The following is a 27,989-nucleotide window of genomic DNA, read 5'->3' as shown; positions in this document are numbered from 1 at the left end:
CTTCTTAGGCCCATTTGATTTGTATAGCTTTTTTTCAATGCTTGACCCAGAGGTGATGTTTAGCTGTGACGTTGAGGTATGTTTCCTGGAGGCAGTAGAAAGATGGATCCTGGTTTCTCATCCATTCTGTTAATCTGTGCCTTTTTATTGGAGAATTGAAACCACTGATATTGAGAGATATCAATGGCCAGTGAATATTGATTCCTGTTATTTTGCTGTTGTTGTTGGTAGTGTATGTGTGTGTTGTTGTTGGTAGTGTGTGTGTGTGTGTGTGTGTATGTATGTATGTATGTTTGTGTGCTTCTTTTAGTTTTGCTAGTGTTAAATGACTTCCTGTGTTTTCATGGGTGTATTTAACCTCCTCAGTTTGGACTTTTCCTTCTAGCACTTTGTGTACAGCTGGATTTGTAGATAGATATTGTTTAAGTTTGACTTTATCGTGGCAGGGGGATTTTCTTTTCTGGTCCAATCTATTTGTTTGTTCTGTAGGCTTCTTGTACCTTTATAGGCATCTCCTTCTTTAGGTTAGAAAATTTTTCTTTTATGACTTTGTTGAAAATATTTTTCTGGCCCTTTGATCTGGGATTCTTTTCCCTCCTCTATTCCTATTATTCTTAGATTTTTTTTTTTCATAATGTCCCAGACTTCCTGGATGGATGTTTTGTGTCAGATTAAGATTTTCTTTGACCAATGTACTCCCTTCTTCTATTGTACCTTCAATGCCTGAGATTCTTTCAGCCATCTCTGGTATTCTGTGGGTGAGCTTGCCTCTATAGTTCCTGTTCAAATTCCTAAATTTTTTTTTTTATTTCCAAAATTCCCTCAGTTTGTTTTTTCTTTATTACTTCTACTTCTTTTTTCAGGTCTTGAACAGTTTTGTTTTGTTTTGTTTTGTTGTGCTTCAGCTATGAAGGAATATTCAGGGCCTGCTCTAGAGGTGACATATTGCCCTGGCTGTTACTGATTGTATGTTTATGCTGGCTTCTAGGCATCTGAGTTTGGGGTGATTATAGGTCTAGGTGTTGATTTCTGTGAAGTCAGAAGGGGATGATCTGTGGGATCTACAGGAGACATTGTGAGGGCTGCAACTGGGATGAGCCTGAGGGATTGGGTCTGCTAGGGAACAGGGAGAGCAAAGGTCTTCAGGCAGACTCCCTGGCTTCCTGGCAGGTGTGGCCTGTAGTTGAGTAGGGGGTGTCCCTGACGCAAACTTTTAACAGACATGATGACATCATTTCTGATCTGTTCCCTATTTTTTTGATCTAAAAAATCTCAATTTCTAAAATTAACGTATTTCTCCAAGTTAGTGTTGCCTGCGCTGTTTTAATAATTCAAAGTATATAATGTTGATACGTGTATAGTATACTCAAAGGCTATTCCCACATCAGTGAGAACTGAATCACATTTGAGATTCTAATCTGATTAGGCATTGGGCTCTACACAATGCCCTCCGTTTCCTCTGGGGCTGCTTCTCCCTTCCTCTACCAAATCCTCATTATTTTTTAATATCCTCCATAGTACTACTCTCAGAGATATCATCGAAAGAACACACTGTACTAAAACTCAAGCAACAGAAGGAGACATTTACTTGTCTGGTCTCCACCATCGGCATGTCTGTCAAAGAAAAGGTGGAAAAATGCCTCCTGATGACAGACATCAGGTTAGAGCCAGCACAGTGGGAAAAAACAATCCATTAACATTTTGCTGTTGTTAGGAGCATTGTCTCCCACTGGTGCTGCCAGCTCAGTAAAAAGTCAGGTTACCTGCTATGTGACTGAAGCAAATTAGTCTTTTTCAGGGGTCCATCCAAATTCTCCATCCTTGTGTTGGGGGAAAGCTAGATAGTTCCCCGGGAACTATGCAGACAAGCTTCACTACTTCAGAGAAGCACAGTGTACACTGAGGGGAGCAGAGAAAAAGGAAGCCAAGGAAAGTGGAACATGAAGGACACGGAAGACTGGGAAAGGATGAGTTTTAGTTCGCAAAGGAGTGCTTTGGTAAGGCAAGAAGATGGTACTCCTATGGTATTGGATATAGTCAACTGGGTTTTTCTGTTGTGTTTTATTTTGATAGCTACACAAACACCACAACTGCCCTTTATTTAACTGGCCTATCTTTGCCACAGTAAAACCAAAAGTCTCTATTAATGAAAAGAATGGCATTGGGTTTATGAAAAGGCATAAATTGCCAATAGCTGGTTTTAATTAACTATTATCAGTAATTTCTCTTCTTATCAGAAATAAAAGCACATCAAGTTACAACCAAAAGGGCATCTCAGGGACACTCCGAAACATGAGGCACATCTGATACATCGCCATAATGAGAACTTACTAAGAATGAGAGAGACAGGATGGGGGCAAACGGGGAGGGGCAAAGAATATTCAAAGCAATGAAAAGTTCACTTAGGCTGGTGGGGGAGCAGATCCCAATACATGAAATGCTGGAGAGTGAATACATGGCCTATCTGTGAAAGCAACACTCATGCTCAACATGGACAAGGGAAGAAACCAACAAAGAAAGTTGAGCACACTGCCAAGAGTCCTCATTTACTTATTCTAGCTCTTGTAATTCAGGGAGGCACACCTTGTGGGTGATGTTCCAACCTGTCTAAGAGCACACAGCTGGGAAATGGTCATAAAAGAAGGTGAATCCTTTTAGGTAGCGAGACTCATCTTCCTTCCACAATACCATTTTGAATGGTTATCAAACAACGAACAAAATAATAAGCTAACCAGAGTAACTCTAAATTAGTGGTGAGTAATACCATATACCACATGATGTGTGCAATTTTGGCAAGAATCGGAACACTGGCCTTAATTTTTTTTTCTAACTTCCCAAATAAGGAAAGAGAAGTACAAACATATCGAGTAAATGGCTACTAAGAGACAGATATGTATCTAGCATACACCTTATCATTCAATTTCAGTGATTAATATTTTTTCCTACTTAAATACCTCTTAGTCAAACTACCAAAACAAATATAAAGATTCCTTCTTATCAGAGACCCGTGGTTGAAAGCACTTTATCTCTGTTCTTCTGAGAAGTAGCTAGAGTCATTAAACAACCAACAGACTGAAATTTGAATGGTTTCAATGTAAATGGAAGAAAAAGAATTGGCCAAAAAGATCAACAGAGCTAGATCCTATTTCTGCATACTTTAAGTCATGAGCTCCCTGCCCTTTGCCAAATTTTAAATTTTCTCTAAGCTTCATTTTATTGTCTAAAATTAGATATTTAAAATTTAATCCATGATATTTCCTCTAGCTCTACATTAATAATTTCCACACACACCAGACTTCTTATCTTTCTTTCAAATACCCTTGAATGTAGACAGCTTTAGTTCTGAACACTTCATAACAGCTTAGAGCACAGTATTACGCAGTCTATATAAAGATCCCTAACCTTCATTATCAAATGTTCTCATGAGGTCAGATGGACTCATTAAGGTGTTAAAACGCAACAGTAGTCAATTATACAATGCAGGTTAGTTTAGACATAGTTTTGAAAGGTGATAGTTCTAAACATTGAGTCACAAACTTTCAAAATAAGCAACTATAGGGATAGTCACAGAAGTAGTGGGGAAATTAAACAATGAAAATAATGTTGGGGTTTGTACTTGGGGCACAAAACAAGAGTGTAATCAACATGTATTTTGTGAGATAAAGAGAAAATAAGTACTCAAGGGACATTTTGGTAACATTTTATGTCTAACTTTTAAGTCACCAAATAGAGTATCAGTCATAGGATGAACACACAATGGAATATCTATGAAAATAATTTTGAGTCTTCATTTTTCCAAAATGTAACTCTAAGCCTAATGAGCAAGCACAAGACTGAACCTTTTTAGGCAATAATCCAACACACTAATCTTTTCTGCAGCAAGAAAGGAAAACTGGAACTTTGTGCCATATTATTGCTCCAAATGCTACAACTAGTCCAAGGAGGTGTCAATCACTCTAGAGCTCGTGCATGCTGAGGAGCAGCTGTCTGGTCCTTAAAAATGACAGACTCTTACCTATACGAATCACTTTAACATTTTGGTCTCAGTGACTCACCCATTTGTCTTCAAGGGGGAGCCATCCTGTAGCTGATGTCCCATCTCTATGACAGTTACATTTTGGAACTAAGATATGATACCATTTGAAACTAAATTATTCTTGGTTTGCACACTCCAAAATTTTGGCTTGCATATCTTTTACTCATTTGGTTTTTTTGTTTGTTTGTTTTGGTTTGTTTTTTGTTCTTGAAAATGACTATTAGGCAAGTTGACAAAGAATTGTTTAATGAGGGTTAGTCAATATCAAAAAGAACCAACTGCTAAGTTCTTCTGGGATGAAAATAAGACTGATATTTATGCATCAGATTCTAGGGTTAAGGGTCAAGTGAAATGGCTTATTGGGTAAGGCATTTGCTTTCCCAACCTGACAACTCAGTTTGGTGCCTGAGACTCCATAGTAGAAGGAGCAAACTGACTCCAGCACAGTCTCTAGTCACATATAGCCACTGCCAAATAAATAAACAAATACGTATTTGTTTATATATACATATGTATGTATAACTTCATGTGTGTATATTTGATAGTAAGTAATATACAAAATATGAAATAATCCTAGAATTGTAATATATAATAATCATATATTACTACACATTATTATTCTATTATATGTTATATAAATTATATGAAAATATATTAATGTAAGTATATATTAAGAGATGTTAAGATTCTAGGACTACTATCTACAAATTTGGTTTATGTCTTTAAAAATGATGTAGACCTCTGGTAACTGAATGTTACTCAGGTAAATAAATAAGATAAATTCTCCACTTCTATCTGGCTCTTTGTAATATTGCTATATGAATCAAGGAGACCTTGGTTCTCTTGAACTCTTAATTACATTAGAGATGGAGCTCTTTGCTATCTCTAATAGTCACATACTAGAGAATGAGCGTATCTTGTGTATGAGATCTTGAGAAAATGAGCACCAAGCCTCTGTACTTTGGAGAAGCTCAGTTTGAAGGACAAAATAGCAGTGTATTCTCGTCCTTTGTCACCTCAAGTATAGCTGAGCTGGCAAGGCTTTATAGGACTGCTACTATCAGGTGCTATTCACATCTAAATTTTTACTTGATAACCGTGGATAAAGAATCAGCAAGTTTGTGCTGATCTGTTCAACAAAGGCACCCCAGGTCATCCATGTTGCTTTTGTTATACCAGCAATAATCAGGTCTAGGCCCCAAGCACCCATTGACTCTCTCTAAACTCATTATATGAGTAATCCAGGAGGTACTTGGCCTTCCAGATTCATTATTTGAGCAAATGGCCAATGATGTGTGCCTAGGCCACAGCCACCTTCTCTTTGACACTTCAAGCCTTCCCAGGGATTAGTCACTGGATAGATCTACCATTGAATGGGTTTTAAATTGCAGGGTCATCAACAGAAAAAATAAACAAGAAGACATTGCAGCCTGGGTCCTGGCCTAAAATGCTTCCCTGCATTTCCAAAAGCTGTTTGTCCCAGCCAAAAGGTGTACCCACTGTATAAGGTCTAAGATGTCAGAGAGACTTCAAAAGTAAGTAGAGTCTCAACCTTTCCCGAGAATATATAAAGGTGACACTAGCTAAGACCCCTAGTTATGGAACATACAGAACCTGAACTAGTCATCCCCTATAGTGAGCCAAGAATTCCAACGGAGGGTTTAGGACACCAACCCAATCACAAAACCTTTGAACTACAATTTGTCCTGACAACATGATGTGCTGGGGTAAAGGTGGCACAGAAGTTGTGGAAGTGGCTAACCAATGACTAGTCTAGCTGGAGACACATGTCATGAGAGAGAGCCCATCTCTGACACTACCTAAAGAACCAGAAACTCTAGGCTAGCTTCCTAAGCTCAGAGACCTAGAACAGAAGCAAACATGTTTGGCAAAAAGAAAAAAGTCAATGAAATGATGCGTAGTGATATTCTGCTACACTCACATACTGGTGCCTAACCCGACTGCCACCAAAGAGGTTTCATCCAGCAACTGATGGAAACAGGTGCAGAGAAAACAGCCAAACTATACGTGGAATTTGGGGGATCCTGCTGAAGATGGGGAGGAAGGATTGTATGAGCCAGAGGGGTCAAGGACAGGGCAAGAAAACCCACAGAATCAACAAACCTGGACCCATACGGGTTCACTGAGACTGAACAGAAAACAAGGAGCCTATATGGCTCTAACCCAGGCCCTCTATATGTGTTATAGTTGTGTAGCTTATTTTTGTGAAACTCCTAATAGAGGGAGTTGGGGGGGGGTGCTGTTTCTGGTGTGTTTGCCTGCTTTTGAGGCCATTGTCATCCTACTGGGTTGCCTCACGCAGCCTCAATATGAATGGAGGTGCCTAATCTTATTACAACTTGATATACCAAGTTTAGTTAGCATTCATGGGACACCTGCCCTTTTCTAAAGGGAAAGAGAAGAGGAGGGAGTTGGAGGATGTGGGGGATGGAGGAGGTGAGGGACAGACAGAGGAAGGGGACACCATGTTTGGGATGTAACATATAAGAGAATAAATTATTTTTCAAAAAGTTTCCACAATTATGAGAGAAAAATAAATCTAACATCATCTATCAACTGAACAAGTTTTTAAAATTGTTGTGTTGACATTTTCATACAAGTATACATTCCATTCTGATTACTCTCTCACCATTCCCGTCCCTCTCTACCCCTATCAATTCTAGCTCCTCCCTACAAGTCCCTTTGCCATATTCACATGCTTCTATTAACCCAGTGAGTTTAAGCAGGGCCATCTGTGTGAGCCTGGGCTTAGAACTCTCCATTAGGGCTCCTCAGTGGTTACACAGCTGTGCCCGTGCTTTCTAACTTCCCAGGATCTATCAATGGCCACTAGTTCTGTAGGGGACAGGAATGGGCCAACTCCTTGAAGCCATCCCCAATCTAAAGTTGGCTATAGATGGGCCCATTCTTGTGAAGATTGAGTGTGAGAAAGAGCAGTTGCATTGAACTCATAATGGGAGTGGCAGTACCATGTCTGATTTTTTATTAGTGTTTTTTTTTTAATCCAGCCTCAAGAATAGACCAGTATTAGTGTAAAAGAGTACTTACGGTTTTTTAAATTGGCTTCTAAACAACATATTCTTATTTTTTCCTTAGTTACATAGAACATCACCAATCAAAACAGACAGAATTGCTCCCTGGTGCAATTAAATCAGTTGTCTCATACACTTCAGGGGTCCAAGATGAAGATTATAACTCTATCAGTATCATTTGCTTCTCATTCTTGCAAAAATTCCTAATCTGTAAAACTAGGATTCTCTGGCTTACCTTGCTTCCCAATACAGTTTTCATGGAAAATGAAAAGCATTTAGAACAAGCTTCAGAAAAACTGAAAATAAATAAATAAATAAATAAATAAATAAATATTGTTGCTGAAAAACACTGTGTTTATATAGTATCAGATATAACCTAACAGTTTGCTGGGAATGAAAATTCGTATTCATTCATAAGCTAAGACTATGACCCAGAAGTCCCCTGCATAAATGTTTATGCTTTATGCTTATGTGGTAGCATATGAGACATTAAAAACGCTGTGGCTGAATAAAATCCATTCTTAACTACACAACTTATATGAAGTTGAATATGTATATGACGAGGATGAATGTTTTTATTGTACTGTACATGCCACAAAAAGGCAGGATAACTTGTATGCATGTGACACATTCGGTTGAGATTTTTCTGAAGCATTTTTTGTTTCTCTTTGCCTTGGAGATGTTTGAAAAAAAAGGAAGGAAGAAGGAAGGAAAGAAGGAAAGGAGGAAGGGAGGGAAGGAGGGAGAGAAGAGAGAAGGAGGAAGAAAGTAAGAACAAACCAATACACAGAACACTGACTTGTAACTGCCCCCTTATCGAGACAAAACTGCTAATCTGTTCACAAACACTGCTACAAAGGGCTACAGCTTCCTGCTGTGTTTACAAATCCCTGTGCAAACTTTCTCAACCGTCTAGTTTAGGCTGGCATCACTGTACTGAAAATTCTCATACAACTAGCTTAAGGTACCCCAAAATTACCCAGCTTAGTAGATATTCTTCCCCTCATTCTCCCTTGGAACTTTAGATTTCTACGGTGGTTTTAGAATCTTGGTCCTCTTGCTATTTCTAAAGATTATCCTGCCTCCATTGCTCCATTTTTCTCCCATCCAAATATGTGTCAACTTCTTGAGGTCATTTTTTTTTTTTTGGTCTCTTGTTCTTTTATATACCTCTAAAGTGGATATTGCTGAATTAATGAAGTTTTCTAATATCTTCAGTCCTGAGAAATCTCTAGTTACTTTGCATGGGAGCACTGGGTTCACTTAGTAAAAAGGAAAAAGAAGGGTGATGACTGAGCAGTGTCCTTGAAAGGACTGTTATACACAGGGCTGACCCATCCTTATGATGGTGCTTCAACAAGCTTATGCCTGGTAAGGACACAGCTGATGGTGGCAATGATCTTTTCTCCAAATCTCATGAAATCCTAGCACTCAGAAGTCCAAAGTTCTAGGTTCATCTCATACAGACAGCATTGAGTTTGTTTTGTCTACTGGCTCTTTTAGCTAAATTATTATATAATATGCACAGGGCCCAGAAGAGAGTCAACAAACGAAGTGAGCCAGAATTGGTCAAAATAAACATTCTTCAGTACACCAAAGATTGCCATAACTGTGAACAGATGCCACAGTTCTGCTTAAGAATTTTCAAAGTACTGTTCTTCTAACATCATTAAATAATGAGAATGAAAACACTTACTTTGATGAATATACTTCAGCTATTTTAAACACATGTGTGCTATCACATACCCACCCATCCACACCCACACACACCCACACACACACACTGATTCTTGTAGTTCTCAATTCTCTTTCATTGTAACAGACAACAAAATGATGAAAATGGGCATAGAAATGCCTTGAATAACAAAAAGAACCTTGACATAGCACCTACTATGACTTGGACATTAGATTCATCCACCTAGCCCTGGGTCTTTTATTGAAACCTAGTTGTGGCAGCATTAGGAAGGGCCTAGAAGCTTAGAAGATGAGGCCTAGCTGCAGGCTACAGGTAAGTCCTCAGGGTCTGTATCTTGTCCTAGTCCCTTCCTGTACCTCTCAGCTTCCCTTCTACTGTGAGATGACTTACTCTGATCAACTACACCCTTGGGTCGGCAATAATAAAGCTGGCCTACCAGGAACTTTTGAAATGGTGAGCCCAAACAAATCTTCTTTCGCTTTGAATTGTTTTTCTCAGTCTTTTTCACCGAAGTGAACACAGCGTGCAAGACAATGTGGATGATGGATTTTTTTTTTCCTTTGTAGTGAAAAGAATATTTCTAAGTTTCTGTACAAAAGTAATTTAGTTTACCAGAGCATGGACATCTAAGGGTCTATTTCAGATGGGGCAGAAATATTTCTTGAGTTGAATCGCTTCATATAGGATCCTTGCATGTTTAGAACTCATAGGATACAAGCTACAAAGTGTATCCACAGTGACCCAGCCTGCATACAGCAGTGGGGCCACAAAATAGTTGCATTTTGAGTAACAGCACAATTTTAAAACTCCACAGAAAGGGTTTCTTGACCACAGGGCATCAATATCCATTGTTTCTAGAAATGGTTTTAGCAAAGTGTCACACCAATTTATTTGAGCTCAAAGAGAACTGATGTACTATTTAAAAACAGATTTGTTCTTTGTATAAACATGAATTAAGAAAAAATGTAAATCTCCCATCTAGGTTTATTTTTAAGTAGGGGCTTTAATTATATATTTATAAACCTAGGGCACTTGATGCCTTAAACAGTTAAGATAGTAAGTTGGCTTTGGCAGAACATGTGTTCTGATTACTAGATGGCTAATGATCCTTGGAACATCAAGATTCACATGAAATGCCATTCTAGAAAGATGCTGTCAGAAGAACTTAGAAGGGATCAGATCTTATTTTGACTTGATTCTATTCTCCTGGAATATAGACAAACCACATTCTCCTTCCTCCATCCTCTCTTCATTAAACTTTATTAATTCTGATTGATACTCATCTCTGTAATTTGTACTTTCAAAGGATAATTGCTACAAGACCAGTTTTTACCCTAAGTAAGTAGATGACATGAATTTAAATAAGTCTTATTTGCTAGCTGATCAAAACTGAAGTATAATGTACAGAATGTTTTCATCATATATCTTAATTCTGCCCAATGTTTAAATATCATTTCAAATTTATTATGACAGAGGATTATGGATGGTTATTATTTTTCCTCCCCACAACTCATCTTAGACTTTATAGCTGCACATATGAACAGGGTTCGGGATGAGGCAGTCTTACCTGAGAGTCCAGCCTTAACCCCTTCACATGTCATAAGAAGGTTAATAACTAGCATGGGACAGAGGGTCAACTTTGTAACAGTCCATCAAAGCACAAGACAGCTATGCTGTTCCACATGAAGGTCCTTTTGCCATCTTATAAAATGGGCGTGTCAGCTACAAGGGATCACTTCTCAGTCTTCTACCATGTACCCTTCAGGAGAAAATGAGCTGGCCAACTGACTATGCCAGTTATCCGCCTTAAACAATTACAAACCATGCACACTCTAAATATTTAGATTACTAGGAATTCCAAGTTGGACCATCCCCTTTCCTGCAGTGTGCATCACAGCCGGAGAAGGTCTCCTGGTTGCATGCACTTGAACACGGTATCCACACAGCATATGAAACTGGTTAGGGTGGTTGAGGTGTTTGGAAGAAAAGAATTTTGATTTTTATAGAGATTGGCAAGAAGATGACTTTTTCTTCCAAAGTTTGTTAAAACAACCTAATCTCAACTATATTTGTTACAAAACAAAGCAAAACTATTCCGAATCGCTTTCTCATTTTTGTTTGATTTCTTGATTTTTTTGGGCTTTTAACTAATTATTCATAGGTAACAATAGTGTAGCATTAAGTTCAAACATGACCTATCTGTGATGAAAATACTAATAATCCAACTTTACAGACAGAGTTCATCAAGGAGGAAACATCTTTCCGCCTCAGCATGACTGGTTTTATGATCTTGGGATTGCTGTGAATATCCTCTAGCAGTCTTCAGCAATGTTCTCTTGATGTCAGGGTAATGTTTTTCTTAAAAATCTTTGGCAATCCGAAGTACCTGGATGCAGCGTTTGGGGGGAAACTGAAGCGGGGAGGATTCCAAGAAGTATTAATTACCAATGGCTGGCATGCTCTCTGTCTCTTTTCTAGGTAATGAGGTTGCTAATGAGCTACAAGTGAGCAATGCTATTGGAGTCCAAGATTTGAGTCTGAGGTAAAAAGAACAGTAAACGTGAACACTTAGCCATAGCTCACAAATCTATAGACGTTCATCTGAGACTTATAAAGCAATCCACACGTGATAAAGAATGAGAGTGGAGGGGGAAAACACACAATAAATTTTGACCTTAAGAACAATTATTTGCTAAAAAATATTAATCCAAATAAATGGTTCAAAGATGTGGCCACATTCTTCTTCAATTGATTTGTGAATTTCTAACAGAAATGTGCTCAGTTCTATTTATCTGTCTGAAAACATGGTCTCTAAGCTCCTATGTTTAAATGTCAGACAGTCTATACTCAGCATCACCCTCCAGTGTAGGGTGTATGATGGCTTTTGTTCCACTTACGGTGAAACCAGTGCTTCCTCCATCTTCCTAGCCATAGGTCCATGTGACAGCTGGGATGGAGCAACGAGCTGAGCGAAGACTTAGCTTCCAGCCACAATGCTTCTGTCAGGTCATCTTGGGCTCTCCTGTTGCTAACTGGTTGTAACCAGTCCACAGTGACTCTCAAAGGGTGGTTGGTTGTTTTATCGATGGTAACCTTATTCCTTTTGGAACTGGGTCATCTCCATCAGATGTAGAGAAAAAATAGCTTTAAAGCTACACCCTACAACAGCTTTGAGTTTTTCATCTATAAAGAATTCACAAATGGATGCAGACATGTGACAGACACCTTATCTAATATAAATGGCCACTCACAATAACTGCCTAAATCCAGAACCTATGATTATTATCCACCTAAGATGACCTCAAGGTACAAACACCATTCTACCAGTAAAAAAAATTACAAATTATCAACATGTCTCTAAAACAACAACAACAACAACAACAACAACAAAAACAAAAAACCTTTCTGGGAATATGGTTCTCCCACTACTGCTTCATGTTGTCTCTTAATTTGAAAAGCACTGACTATTCTACTATAGGGAAAGGAAAAGGAGGGAAAAAAACTACTGTGGTTAACTTATTCACTAACGCATATCTTACAGCGATGAAGAGAACAAGTGTCTACTCTTTGTTAAAGGCTTCAGTCTCTCCTGTTGGAGGCACTGAAGGGGGCAGGTAGAGGAAAGTAGACAAGAATGTGCTGATAACAATGTTCAAACATCTGCTAGGTGCATAAGTACGGTACGAAGAGCCCATGCTTTCAGAGAAGAGAAATATTTTATATATCCCAGTGAGCTCTCACTGGACTCCGTAAGCACAAATGCAATAAAGAAGAATGGAGTCATAGGCAAATGGTGAAGTTATAAAGGAAGCTGAAGTCCGAAGGTTCTAAGCACCAGCCTAAGTGGGAACCAGGAGCCCTTGGAGATGGCTACTAGTGACGGCTAATGAACTAAGAAGGGCTTGGATGTGTGTAAGCTAAGCTAAAGCGCTAACTAAACTCACTCGATAGAGTGAGGCTGTCAGAAGGATGTATACATCAGAGGACTAGGGGAGCTACAAGGAGCATCATTTGGCCATCAAGAAGATGCTGAAACTGTGTGACATTGGACTTGGAACTCTTCATTAGGTCTCCTCGGTGGTTACACAGCTGTGGCAGTGTAACTTCCCAGGATCTATCAGGGGGGTAGGGAAAGGGCCCACTCCTTAAAGCCTTCCCCAATCTAACATTGGCTGATGGAGAAAGGGATGGTAAAGATTCATCCAAGATTTCTGGTGTGACTTCTAGGAAAAACCATGAAACCTCAAATAGACAGTGCAGCTATGGAAAGATACTTCTGTAAATCATGCTATAAACCAGAAGGAGGCACTAACCAATATTGTGGAGCCCCAGAAACCAAAGGCTTACTGGTTTTTCAGGTGCTCTGGCTTTGAAAATTTTAGAATGAGATACTAAAAACCTTCTCCAGTATTCCAGAAAAAGTCAGAAATGCAATGCTGGAGCACAGGGGAAGACATGAATCCAAACAAACGTGTGGAAAGCTGCCAGGGCAGAGGTAAACATGAAATCCCTAAGCAACAAGGCCAAGTGACTAAAGCCCTTAGGGAGGGCCAAGAGTGAGGCAAAGCTGAACCTGAATGGATGGGAAAGACACTGCAGAAGTATAGGCAACAGCTTCCAGGAGAGGAACTGGCAACTTCACTGTTCTTTCTGCAGCATTAGCAACTTCACAAATCTCAACCCCGTGAATTCTGAAAGACACGTGGTGGAGGTACTGTCAAAAAGCCCAACTGTGGCTAGTGTCTGCCGGGTTGTGCCTCGGTTTGCATCTTCTGACCGTGAAGTCTAAGTTTGCATCTTCTGACTCTGAAGTCCTGCGTTCTTTCTCCTCTACAGAGCTGTTTCCTGGTGCTAGTCAAGGCACGGGGCAGTGGGCTGAGTTTCTGTCTAAACACTAACCCCGGCCTTGCTGTCAGAGGCCTAGCTTTAAATGGCCGAAGGAGCTTGATAAATGGTGTGAAAATTTTACGGTTCTTCCGTCAGGTGCCGTAATTTATTATCACATAATGCACAGTTAGAAGAACCGAAAGGAACCATCCCACAAGGGCAAACAGTGTGGCGTCAATGGCCCTCTGACACTCTGAGGCCACAGGCACTGTATGGATCCAATAAGAAAGCTGCGTCGAGAAATGAGAAAACAACCTCTTGATCTTGCAGAATGTTTTTGGACACCTAAAGGCTCTTTTATTACTGGGGCTGATTAAAATGAAAAGTTTAAACGACTAGAGTGTTCTTTTTGATGAGTTTTTGCCATGAACTATGGGCCTTGTAGTCCAGGGGGACTTGAGCCCTTTGATCCTGGGCACTCACATAAATTCAGACCCATAAAACATCATTGGGTTTGGTTTTCCTGGTGTGGCTGATCTTGCCAGATTTGTAAGGCAACCTTGTTCTCTCCCCTCCCCAGTATGGAGTCCATCTACCACTGTTTCACCTTGAGAGGAAAAAAAGCATTGTTTTTTTGGCATTTCAACTATTAAGAGTGAGCCACTCCTCTGGAACATTAGGATTTCACTGAAAAATCATGATCCTGTAATTCTGTATTCATCAGAGACAGGATCCAATGTGACTTTATGAACTCAGAACAGAATATCAAAAAGGAAGCCTTGTTCCGCATCCTAATGATCACAGGTTTCTCACTACTTAAGATAGTTAAAAGGTGATGCGGTTTGTTGTGAGACCAGCTTTAAGAGCTGAGCCTCCTGAGCACCACGAGTCTGAGGTGGGGAAAGAGCAGTCATGCCTAGCAGTGGTAACTTTAAAAGCTTGTATTTGTGGGAGAAATAAGAAATTACCCAATCATACATTTGTTATGAAAAGATATGTAATAAACACAACTTAAATATTTGATTTATCTTCTAATCATCCTCCAGTATTTGTATCTGTGCCCACAGTTCCACATTCCTGTAACTGGAAAAATAAATTCTTACTGTAAAGAATTAATGAAGTAGATTTGATGCATTGCACAAGAAGGAGGAGAAAGCAGAAGGAATGGGAGGAGGAAGGAAGAGAGGGAGGAGGAGGAAGGGGACAAGAAGGAGGAGCAAAACTGCCGTCACAATTTATGAGCAAGCAGGACTACAAAGGACTTTAGGAAGGCCTGCAATATAAGGACTAATATAACCAATAGTCAGCCATAATTATGTTTTAAGGGATAAAACATTAATTTGGGCTGTCAGAAAAAAAAATTAATAATCCATGTAGCTTATTCACTAGGACAGGGAGTATTAACTTGAGTTGAGTAAGCAGTTTTCAATGATTTATACTTCATAGATTTTTCTGAAAGCTGGAAAAGTGTCCCCACTGGAGTCATGAGACGTTTCAACAATTCTATGAAGAGTGATGTAGAGTCTGCGTTTCAGTCTCCAGGTGACGTTTTGTGACAGTCTCACATGCACTCTCTCAGAAAGCATCTCGGAGGATGGTCCATGCAGAAGAGAAGCCTCCCCGCTCCCACAACTATGTCCTTGTCTTCTAAGGTGAACCTATTCAGTTAGGTCATGTAAAACTGACTGCTTTATGTGTCGGGACAGGGCAAATGTTAGCAATTCAACCCCTGAACTTCCTCTGTTGAACTTGAAAACTGTGTGTTTTCTGAACACTTTGAATTTTGTTTATTATATCTATACAGTAGATGGAACATTGAGCTAAAACAAAAACAAAACAAGACCAAACAAACAAACAAACAAAACCCCACACCCCACCCCGTTGCATGTCATAGATTCCTACAGATATTGTAAGAAACTGCTCCAGTATATGGACACAACTGTCTGGTGGCGTATGTTTAATGGGGTTGCCTATGGAAAGCATGTCCGGTTGTCACTTAATACAGTAGTATGTTATAGGTACCCTTTTCCTCCCCAGTAATCCATTGGAGAAATATTTGCTGTGTGCTTACATGATCCTAGACACCACAGGCAGCATCAAGCTGAAAATATTTAAAGCAGTGGCTCTCAACCTTCCTAATGCTGCATCCCCCCTAATACAGTTCCTCGTGTTGTGCTGACCCCCCAGCCATAGAATTACTTCATTGCTACTTCATAACTCTAATTTGGTGCTGTTATGAATCATAATTGTAAATAACTGATATGGAGGATATCTGATACATGGCTACTGAAGGGGTTGGGACCTCAGGATGAGAACTGCCGCTTTGGAGAGAACCTCAGCAGCTCTGGTTCCAGCAGAAGCTGCCACTGGCACAGGTACAATACAAGTGCTCCTGGCCAGCAACTGTAGCTCATCCTCCATGCCTGCACTTCGAAGCCATATGACCTGAAGGATGGTTAACCTTCCCAGCTGCCCCTCTATGTCCTAAAATCCAACTCCTCAGCCACAACCAGGGCTTCGGGAACCCAGATCTGCCTCTTCCTCTTCTTTACCAGCTGGCAGGCCTCACTGTCTTGAGGGTGAAACTAGAGGACTTGAAAAAGGTCTCACCTACACGTAAATGCAGAACCTAGGACTTGGCAAAAATGACTTTCCTATTCTAACACACAGTATAAAAAGGCTTGGATGGGCAGTGATGGCGCACGCCTTTAATCCCAGCACTTGGGAGGCAGAGGCAGGTGGATTTATGAGTTCAAGGCCAGCCTGGTCTACAGAGTGAGTTCCCAGGACAGCCAGGAGAAACCATGTCTCGGAAAAAAAAAAAAAAAAAAAGGCTTCATTTTTCAGCTGCTTGCCACCACCATGCTCTGGTGACCAGGCTCTCTGTGGTCCCTTAGAATTGCCAGACTCTTCACACCTTACACTCCACTCAGACTGTCAGTTCCTAATAGTTTCTATTTTCTCTCCAAAGTTACACCTCTCAGAGCACACATCAGAAACACTCAGCATGAACATCCCATGAGACAGATATTGTCATATTCATATTCTTCCTTTCTCCTTCCCTTCCTCTCCCCTCATCTCCTCTCGTCTCCTCATCCCAATGCATCAAAAGTCTGTCTTGATTCCTCTAGCTGCTGCACAGTGCCAACAACCAGTTCATTCAGTTCATCAACTTTACTAATACTACTGAAAGAATGACTCAGTGAATGAAATCTCTGACTCCCTTTTCTATTTTTAAATGAAATAGATTTTAAAAATTAAATGTATTTTAAGTTAAATCAATATATTTAAATGAAATAGTCTCTTAACTCATTTTTTATGCATCCTTTTTTCTTTTGTCATGCATAATGGGTATCTGGATGAATACACAGAAAGATATATTTAATTGAGAGTGAAGCTATATCATTTCTGTAGATTGATTTTAGCCTTATCTCTGTACTGTATATAAACATGCACACTATTTTTCTTTTTATTCCATTTGTTTCAAGAATAAAAATTTTAGCTTAAAAGCTTACTTGGTTCAAAAAGTAAAAGGGTCAGCCTGACCCCTAGTGGTAAATCTAGGAATTGCTTCTAAAATGAAACCAGATTCCCTATCAGACAGAAAACCACATTCCTCAGTTAAGATTGTTTACCATTTATATTTGTACCAAATAAAGAAAATTAAGACAAAACTAATGGAACTACACCAAAAAATGTGCAAGCTTCCACAAGCATAGTAAGACACTGTCATCCATTTATGGCAGCCAGAGACATATATCAGATTATATTTTCGAAAGATGTTCTTCCTAACCAGCAACGATTCTACAATTCAGGGAAGACGTATGCTGGTGGTACATGAGGAGGCAGTAATAACTTGGTACAAACTTCCATGCCACCGGGAATTAATAAACAAATTCCTCCTCCTATCTCAGCTCCCTGTCGGTGGGCACGGCTTGACAACATCTGCATTTTGTGGGACAGATGCTCAGATTGCAGTACCCTGGATCCTGGGTGTGTAGGGGACTAGCTATTCCACATCCTCCATCAGAACTCAATTCTAAGTCTGCACATGGGCTTCTAAGGAGCCTGGAGGGCTCAGGCTCAACATCTGCAAAGCAGCAACACACAGGATTTAATTCTGCTAAACTCGTGATGGTTTGTATTATACACAGCAAGAAGATAGATGAAAATATCCCTTAAGACATTCTCTATCTTCCTTCACTGGCATCTTAGTTACACTGATATGAACATTTAGGGGAATACCATGGAGGGTTTTTACAAAATTTTCATATTCCACGTTTGTGGCAGTTTGGTTTAATGCCCAAATCGCTCCCTTGTCCTCTCAGAAATTATGATTTCCATGTGTTGTGTTGCTGAAGACAAAGACACAAATGAAGAGATCTTGGATTAACATTTTTGTGAGTTTAGCTGTATGAGCGCATGTGCAGAGAGCACTCCATTTGCTCCAACAGCAAAGTGCCTTGAGAAAGGGACCCACGAACTGGGTCAGAGATGGGAAAGTAAGGAAGCCCTCAAGTTTCCCCTAGTGGAGGCCACCATACCATCGGGTTCTCTTGGAGACAAGGTACAACCTACGTTAATTTTCCACTTGGCAGCTATCCCTGGATCATTTTGCCCTGGGAGTTACCATAAATGTGACTGGATTGCACAATGAGCGGAGCCTGCCAGAGGCCATGGCTCTGTGATGCTTCTCCTCACTTAGGAACGGAGCATGTGATGAATGGAGTAAACCAAAAGGCTTCCCGTAACAGTAAGGTCAAGTGCTGGCTGCTCCATTTCCTTGTATCCCACAACCCAAAGAATATCAGTTAAGAACAGACCAAACAGCCTGTCATTTCCAGGACACTTCCAAACTGCTGAAAGGACTGGCCCTAGACACGACTGCTAAATTATCAAGCTTTCCACAGGCAGACAAAGAAAATGCTTTTTGTTTTCCTTCTTTCACCTTTAAAATGGAAAAAAAAAATAGAGACCCAGATAAGTCCTTTCAGCCTGCACTCATACCTCCCTCCTGACTCTAAGAGGGGGCTGAGGCCTTCCACAGAAGGTTCAGTGGTTGCTTTGGGAGCTGCTTCCTTCTGTGAGTGGTATACCCGATAAGGCTCCAAGAAGCAGAGGCTCCCACGGAGGGCACAACCGGGAACCCATCAAACAGCTCCCCACAGGCCACTGAGCACGGCTCGCTGGTTAACAAGGCCAACATCTAGAAGGAGCTAAAAGGCTTTTGTTTATTTTAAAGAGAGAGCACAAGTAGGGATTCAGCATTTCTGAATTAGACAGTCTCACACTGAAATGTGATGGATAATTTTAAACATAAAATTGGCTCAGTGTAGCACTGAAAGACCCTACTAGGGACCAGAGAGCCTGATTCTTCATTTTATAAGTAGAGAAGATGAGTCCAGTGCGAGCTTCAAGTTCATGGCAATCACAGTGAAGAATGGAGCAGAATCCAGATAGAACTCTAATGCTTTCTGGATTAATGCTACATTGTTTAATGGAAAGAGCAAGGCTTCCTTCCAAGTCAGACCTAACGAGCTGGGTAAAAGTCAGGTTCACCATTCACTAGTTTTGAACTTCCGACAAGGTACAATCTTTAAAAGTTTTGTGTTTGGCACATGTTAGAGACTTCATGAACGTTGGATACAGTTCTTTACATGCATACATTGCGATAAATATTTGTGTATAACCCATGAACCAAGAAGCTTGCTGGGTACTCGCCCTAGTCAGCTTTAGCTGTCAAATGGACACACCTGAGAGCAACGCAGCGGTTCTCAACCTTCCTAATGCTATAACTGTCTAATACTGTCCCTCGTGCTTTGGCGACCCCAAACCTTAAAACTAGTTCACTGCTACTTCATTAACTGTAATTTATCTACTGTTATGAATTATACCGTAAATATTTAGTATGCAGAATAACTGATATGCAATCCCCAAAGGGGTTGGAACCCACAGGTTGAAAAGAATCTCCAGGGAATGAAGTCTTAATTGAGGGAAAAAATAGATCTGAATGGCCTGTGGCCATGCCTATCTTGATTGTTAATTGATATGGGAGGGCATGACTCACAGTGGGTAGAAACATCTCTTAGGTAGGTAGTTCTGAGCTATAAAGAAGCTAGCTAGCTAGCTAGCTAAGCATGAGCTTAAGGAGGGGAGGGGGAGAAAAGATGGTTCCTCCATGGTTTCTGTTTCAAGATAACTGCTTGAGTTCTGCCCTGGCTTTCCTTGATGATGGACTTTGACCTGACATGTAAGAAGAAGAGAAGGAGCAGAGGGTAGAGGAGGTGGAGGAGATAGAGGAGGAGGTGGTGGAGGAGAAGGTAGAGGAGGAGGTAGATAAGGAAGAGGTAGAGGAGAAGGAGAAGGAGGTGGAGGAGGAGGAGAAGAAGAAAGAAGGAGGAGGAGGGAGGAGAAGAAAAAGGTTTTCTTTCCTAAGTTGCATCTGGACAGAGAAGTTTTTTGATTTTTGTTTTTGTTTTTCTCACAGCAACAGAGATAATTGGGTCAGCACTGTATTAGACAGAAAGAAAACCAAAAACTCCTTGCTGCCTCTGAAATGCCCTAAGTAAGCAGATGAGTGACCAGAGCCTTACATCACAAATGTGCACTAAAATCCTCTCAGAAGAACTGAGTGCAAGTCAGAAAGCAACTATTGCATAGAAAGAATACATTATATGACACAGCATGGAGCTTAAAGAGGAGTGTCTCCAGAAGAGAGAGGGGGCGTTAAAATTTCTGTACTTCTTTTCCAACAAGGCAAACCTGCTCCAAATGAACGAGTAGATATTTCTCAAATTTAGCTGACTGTAAACCACAAACTTTTCATGAGGGATCATTTAAAAAAGCTGCTGTCCTGTAGAACAGGCTTCGGGGAAACCTGGTTTAGTACGCAGCTTTTTAAAAGTAAATGCTGGAGTAATGAAAATTTGACAACAGTTAAGAGATTTCTGAATGTGCAATGACCAAAGATTAATTAAAACCAACTGTGCAGAATCTGAGGCCTCTCTGCCAGCACTCACCCTGGTGGGGTCATACAACTTCACAACTGAACATACAAATGCTCTCTTCCCACTGCGTATGTCAGCATGCCACGTGACACCAATGACGGCTGCCTGAAGAGCTCAGCTCAGAGAAGACATGGGTTGTTAAGAACTACAGTGTTGCCGGGCAGTGGTGGCGCATGCCTTTAATCCCAGCACTTGGGCTGAAGGCCAGCCTGGTCTACAGAGTGACATCCAGGACAGCCAGGACTACACAGAGAAACCTTGTCTCAAAAAACAACAAACAACAACAACAAAAAGAACTATAGTGTTTTCACTGTAGCTTTCCACTCTCACAAAACAAACACTTTGATATTTTTCTTTCATCATTCCTTAGCACATTATATTTAAAATTAATTATCTTTGGTTGGGCAGTCTTAGAATGTCTAGTTTTAATGTTTCTAATGTCTGAGTTCCTGAATTGCACTTAAAAAATCACTAAATGAATGTTGGCTTGGGCTTAGAACAGAATTTCCAATGACTTCTGAAAATGGCCTTAAATACGCTTTTGCCACTTTGTGGTTATGCATAGTGGCGATCTCAGCATTGTTAATTATAAAATCAATAAATCAATAAAAATCTAAAAAATGCTGAAGACATTCTAGGTAACTCAGTATCAACGATTTAGTCAAAATTTATTTAGCAAAAATAAACATATCCACCTCATCATCGGTATGCAAATGTGCTTTTGTCTGTAATAAATGGTATAATTATGCGCATAGCTCAAGTTATGTTTAAATAAACTTTATGATTTATCATGAATAGACATTTGATTTGTTCTAAGTACTTTATACACCTAATGCCCAGGTGTTCTCATTAGTTTTTATGGCCAGCCTGATACAACACGAAGTCACCTGGGGAGCAGGAACCTCAGCTGAAGAATTAGTTTGGCCTGTGGACATGTCTAGGGAGCATTGTTTTACTTGTTAACAGATGCAGGAAGGCCCAGCCCACTGTGGGCAGCATCATCCCTACGCACGTCAGCCTGGGCTTTATAAGGAAGCTAGGTGAGCATGATGAGCCAGGAGAAAGCTAGAAAGCAGCATTCCTCCACTGTATGTTTCAGTTCCTGCTTGAGCTCTTGTCCTGACTTCCTAAAGTTTTGGACTATGACCTGAACATAGAAGCCAAATAAACCTGTCCTGGCCCTCAGCCCCACCCCCAACCCATGCCAAGATGCGTTTGGTCATGGAGTTTATCACAGCAACAGAGAAGTAACTCAGAGCAACAGGATTGCGTGAAAACATTCTAGAGTGAAATGGGACCACAAGTTGAAAAGCTGAAAAAAAAACTAGTTTAGATCACCTGACTTCCCCATGCCCTGTTAACGAAAAAGAAATCGTGTAACTGAGGGCTGCCAGGGGCATGGTGCATAAAGACTCGAGCATCAAAGCACCAGTCTTCATGGCCAGCATCAAAAGCATCAGTCTTCCTGGCCATCACCTTCCACGGGTGACATGGGGCTTGTCTTCATTAAAGGATGCAGGAAGGGGTGATATCTGGAGAGAATTCACAAGGACAGTCAATCTGGGTTTTGAGCTGTGTGTTTTATGAATGGTATCTGCTTCTTTCATACACATCTCTACATTTAAAATGTAGATTCCTATTTCAATCTTTAAAAGGCTATATTTGAAACAAAATAGTTCTGGGGGGACAGGCCACTGACCTCTGGCTGTCTGCCTGTGACTGCAGACATGCTTCAAGAAATAGTCAGCTCTAGAAACTGGGCCTACTGCCCACAGAGCAGTAGCTTACCACAGGGTTTCTGAAGCTTGGCATAAATAATATATTTGGGGTATAAAGAATGTAATTTTACTAATAGCATCAAAAGAACAGATAATGATTTAAGAAATTTACTTTCCCAAACCTCTGAGGTGTACTTATGAAAATTTGTTAATATTCAGTGATGCTAATCATATCATAATCTAACTCACATCTAAAACAGGAATCAGCCTCACACTGCATTTTTTTTCCTGTCATTTACTCTTCATTTCCCCATCTCCAGATGTTAGCCTAGATGTCCAATGGTCCCTCAAAGTGCTTAAGTTAAAAGTTTGGTGCTCAGCCGATAGGACAAGAAGAAGCTGACAGGACCTTCAGGAAGGAGAACCTAGTAGAATGAAGTGAGGGGTGGGCCTTTGAAGGGAACAGGGGGGTTCTGGGCCCTTCCAGTCTCTTGCTTTGCTTCACATTAAGTCAAGAGGATCCTCCTACCATGCAGTTTCACCACAACACATTTTGAAGAACAGCAACAAATGACCACAGGCTGAAATGGTGAGGCTACAATAACCCATTTTCTGCTATGGGGATGTCGTGTTGGGTGTTTACTACAGTGCTGGCATGCTGGCTAATATGCCAAGAGTTTCTGCATTCGAAATGCAGGATCAGAGCATTTTGCAGCGTAATGTCTGTGTGATGTGCTTAGCTAACTGCCCACTGGCGTCATAACTCAAAAGCCAAGCATTTTATGAACCTTGTTGAGTCGGCCCACTCCTTGTGGGCCGATTTACAAAGTGTAAGACTAATGATCCTGACCACTGCACTGTTAGTAAGCCTGTCCACAGAATCACTTCTGCACCTACCCTTTTCTTAAGGGGTCTGTATTTGCCATCAACTCCAATTTCAAATCCCCCTAGACAGCTCAGGACCTTTCCCATCCCACCACAAAGAAAAGAGGAAGCGAGGAAGTGAGGTTATTTTACAGCAAAGGAAGTGAGTACAGCCATCTGACCCTTCTCCCTAGAGCGAGATGTGCTTTTCCACCTTGTTCTGTTGTTAAATAAACTCATCCCCGATTCAAACCACGTCAATCTGTGTGAATGGCTGTGACATCTGTCTGTACACTAGCTACTTATCTGTTTTGCAATGATTTAAGGATAGCCCAATACAGTGTCACAGCTTTTTTTTTAAATGACTTGCTTTTTTTTTCACATGTATTTATTTATTTAGTTATTTATTTATCTACTACTCTGTGCTCTGTGTGCTCTGTGCGTGAGTAGGTGGGCACACATGTGAACATGTCCTCATTTATGGCATACCTGTGACAATCAGAAGATAACACATGGGAATCACGTTTCTCTTTCTACCATGTGGGTTCTGGGGATTGAACCCGGCTCAGTGGGTGGCTACTTGGTGGCCTCTGAGCTACCTAGCTACCCCACCCCTTCAACTGCATTTAAAAGCACACAATAGAAAAATCGAGAAGAGGGATTTATGCACATCTAATAGCAAATGGCTAGCAGTTAGTTAAAAAAAAAAAAAAAGCGAAGACTGCAGTTAATCAGTCTCAGAATAAGAAACAAGCTGATTTTTGAAGAACAAGGAAAGAAATAGCTATGTCCCAAAGTACACATACAGTGGTCACCAGGTATGTAGAAATAATGTTCAGCATCAGTAATTATCGGGAAAATGAGAATTAGAAGCCCAATGGGGTATCACTTCTCACCAGTCATAATGGCTATTGCCAAAAACAACCACCACCAACATCACCAACAATAAAAAAAACCAAGTGCTGGTAAGAACAAGGTGAAAAGAGAGCCATTACTTAAATTTTCTTCATAGAAATGTAAACTAGTAAGAGTTATTCAAAACTAAGCCACCATACAAATGAGCAGCTCCATGACTATCTATATACCAAAGGGAAGATGCAGGTGCAGTCCCATGCCCACTACAACATTTTTCACAAAAGCCAAGATATAGAACCGATCTGGTGTGAAAGGATAAAGAAAATGTGGTCTATGCATATGTACAATAAAGTATTATTCAGCCGTTAAAAAAGAAAAAAAATCCTGTAGTTTGCAATAATATGGATGAACCTGGAAGATATCAAGAAAAATAAGCCAGGCACTGAAAGATAAATACTATGTGATCTCACTTATATGTGGGATTTAAGAAAGTTGCGTTCACAGAGACAGAGTCTAATGTGGTACTAGGGTGAGAAGTAGGGAAATAATTAAGGAGAGGTTGTCAGTTAGGGATGACAAGTGAGTTGAAGTGACTGGTCGTAGTGGCCACGCCAGTAGCTATGCATTACCTACCTAAACTCTGCTGAGAGACTGGAGTCTGCTCATTAAGAATACGTATAGGAAGTGAGAATCCCAAACAGTCATGCTACAAAGAATGACATTTCAAAACACATTGTAAATTAGATTCAACTCCCATTTGTCAACAAAAACAAACTGCACAGTAAGAATATTCGACCCACGAGTTCATTAAAAAAAAGCACACTTAGACATAAACTCAATTTAGTCACTCCGGAATACAAACTGTTTCCAAACATGCCATGCACTATGAATTATAATTTCTAGTTATCAGTAAAATTTAAGAGGAGGGATATTTTAGCCCCAAACTGACTAAAAGTGGCAAATAATGAGTTTGCATTAAGGGAGCAAGGAGTTTTACTTCAAATTTGCCGCGATTCCTTCCTGGGTGATACACAGGGCTACCACCCACTAATAAATTAGACTCAAGGTCTGATTCACCATCCTGCAGCTTGAAATTAAGATTCTGGACTTCCTGCCTTAGGTCTTGTAAGTAAACATCAAACCTAGACACGTATAATCAGATGGCAAACAGAGGCAGAGCCACTGGCACCTGTCAGCAAGCCCTGGGGACACAGTGACTCAGCACACCCTTCATCTGTATGGTAGCATAGCCCAGGGAGGGGCTAAGCGGCATGCAGAGGCGTGCATGGAACAGAAATGATTTACAGGGTAGCTAGCACCATCAAGTTTTAAAATACTTAATCTCAATACTCTGTCCTTTTTCCTGATTTAAAATACAGAATCACACTTCTGGCCAAATCCAAAGGCATTCAGTGATTTTTTTCAAAGTTAGAAACCAGAGTTTATTAAGTGCCATATCCAAGGCTTTCATCCCCAGAATGTTGGTGCCCCCTGGCTGCTGGGAGCTTGCAGATACTATCTAGTTAAATACTCCGCACGAGGGAAAGCTCACCATCAGAAGGCCAGTTCAGTAGAAACCAAAAAGATATACCTGAAGGTTTTCGATTTCTTCTTTGTGCTCCCTCTTCAGATGTAGGATAGCAGCCTGGTATTCTGGAAGATCACAAGAGAAGCCAGTTACAAAGGAGCACTGAAGTGAGTCAGAGAATTCAAGGGCGCATCACCTGAATCCCTGTTGAGAGCCACCCTCCAAACAACCAAAGGTGTGGACAAGGCAGGGGCAGGAAGGAGAGCTGTTAGCCACGGCCAGGATTGGGGTAAAGGGGGACTCCTTCCCTTCAACACAGCCTGTGTCATCATAAGAAGTGCCAAAGTCAGCAGGGAGGGCAGGGTTAAAAAGAGAAGAGGCGTGTGAGTGCGTGCCAGATAAAGAAGAGCTCAGGTGTTTGTCTTCAAGGAGCTGAAAGTTCATGCCCCACAGAGAACAAACACAGATGTGTTGAGAGAGGTTATAAAAGAAACTTTCTATCTGAGAGCACAGAACTCTATTTTTAACTCTGTTTAAAAAAAGAAAAGAGACACTACTGCCGGGCCCTTTCTCCACTCTTGATCAACCAAGAAAGCCAAGACTATTTGTCACTAGAAGGAGAGAAATCGAAAAGCAGGACAAAAATAAATCTCCACTTTTCACCTGAATGTAATGACATTCCATCCAAAAATATGACCCTTTCCCCCCCATGTACGCAGGAGCTGCAGCCAGCTACTAAAACGCCCACCCCACTGGCTGTGTATAGGAGACAACCCTACTGTCAGCAGATCAGCTGACGTCCATAGAACCGCAGAGACATTCACACTGCAGAGAACTACAGAGCAAGATGCTGCGACCACTGACTTCTGTGGGACAAACCAGTTTTTTACAAGGGTGTTCCGGGTCACAAGTCTGTACTGCAACAAACAGGCTATTCCTTAAGTTCAGTATCCTGAGTTAGGCAACCTTGCTGGGGTTCCAGTTCAAAGAGGAAGACATAGGTAAGTCCCACCAGGAGGGCTATTCCTGTGCTCCAGTGGCAATGTTGTGGGCTCTCTATGTAGGCCACACCACGAATCAGAGCACTCATCGCTATCCCCATACCCACACCCACCATCTTTCCCTGCTCTCCATCCTCCTTTTCAGAGGGTGCCTCTCTTCCCTCTCACCAATAGCAAAACTGAGTCTCCTCATGACAGTCTGGGCAATCTCTTAAAGACATGATCCAGACTGTGTAGGGCCTGGGGAGGTGGCTCAGTAGCTACAATGCTTTCTGCACCAGCATGAGAACTAGAGTTCAGATGCCCAGCACCCAAATAAAAGCTGGATATGGCAGCATGCATCTGAAATTGAAGAACTGGACCAGAAGACTGGAGGCAGGTGGAGTTCAAGAGCTCACTGGCCAGACAGTCTAGCCAAAGCAGAAAGGTCCGGGTTCTATGAGAGACCCTGTACCAAAAAAATGTGGTTGAGAGCAACTGAGGAAATCACCAGACATCAAACTCTGTGTCCATACCCCTGCCACACAGGTATGGGAGAGAACACCTACACACATGAGCAAACAGGTGTACACACACACACACACCACACACACACACACACACACACATCAAGGACTGCAGCCCACAGGCTTCTCATGATCTCTGTCTCCGCTCTTCTCATGTTACTCCTCTTACCTGTCTATTTCACTACAGACACACTGGCTTCTTGCCAACTCTTACATTTGCCAAATGCTTTCCTAATGGATTCTGAGGTAGAGTCCCAACCTATAGGACAATCAAGATGTGAACCCCAGTCAGTCCAATCTATAACACAGTCAAAGGAAACCAGTTTATTCAACCATCTTGGGAGCGCCATCTACCCTCCTCTGAACAGAAATCACATAATTATGTTGTAAAATTGTTCTTTTTATATAAAATGTGTCTGTAAGGGTGTGGCATATAGAATTATGACTAACTTACTAACAAATTGACGAGAGGTCACTGCAAAACCAATGCCGAGAAAAGCATGACCTGTCTCCTCCTTAGGCGAATATTTTGGCTAAGCATCCTACCATTACGGGCGGGAGGAAAGCACACCCTGCTAGAGTAAGCTAGAGAGAGTAATACAAGGAAATGCAGCCTTTACTAATGGGATTGTTCCCTTACGACCCCACCTCGCAAGGTAACAGGTCAGAATATAAAGGTCCCTCACAGGGCTGGCAGCTGACTCAATGGACGGAGGTGCTTAGCACCGAGCCTGACAGCCTAAGCCTAAGCCTCCGAACCTGTGCAGTGAAAGGTAAGATCCAACTCCTGAAAGTTGTCTCTGTCCTCCACACGTGCATTGAGGCATGCTCCCTTATACACACACACAGACACACACACATACACACACACTCACTCACACACTCACACACGTGTACA

The 27,989-nt window shown here is 41.0% G+C and overlaps 1 protein-coding gene across 12 annotated transcripts in view; it reads right to left on the bottom strand.

The window, feature by feature from the left end:
• Fmn1 (formin 1) overlaps nucleotides 1–27,989 on the bottom strand; it is a 370,679-nt gene that overhangs the window by 197,988 nt on the left and 144,702 nt on the right. For 8 of the 12 annotated variants that reach the window (XM_031371363.1, XM_031371365.1, XM_031371369.1 and 5 more), the window contains one exon: nucleotides 25,648–25,709. The exons of 1 other annotated variant lie outside the window; for it this stretch is intronic. In XM_031371363.1, coding sequence (XP_031227223.1) covers nucleotides 25,648–25,709 — 62 coding nt within the window. Of the gene's footprint in view, nucleotides 1–7,324; nucleotides 7,386–24,689; nucleotides 24,712–25,647; nucleotides 25,710–27,989 lie in introns of those variants that run through there. 3 more of the 12 variants (XR_004118764.1, XM_031371372.1, XM_031371373.1) reach the window with 3 other exon arrangements.

The sequence above is a fragment of the Mastomys coucha genome, unplaced genomic scaffold (genome assembly GCF_008632895.1).
Source record: "Mastomys coucha isolate ucsf_1 unplaced genomic scaffold, UCSF_Mcou_1 pScaffold15, whole genome shotgun sequence".
Lineage (NCBI taxonomy): Eukaryota > Metazoa > Chordata > Mammalia > Rodentia > Muridae > Mastomys > Mastomys coucha.
Note: the sequence above shows the minus strand (reverse complement) of the source record. Positions and strands in the feature narration are given on the sequence as shown.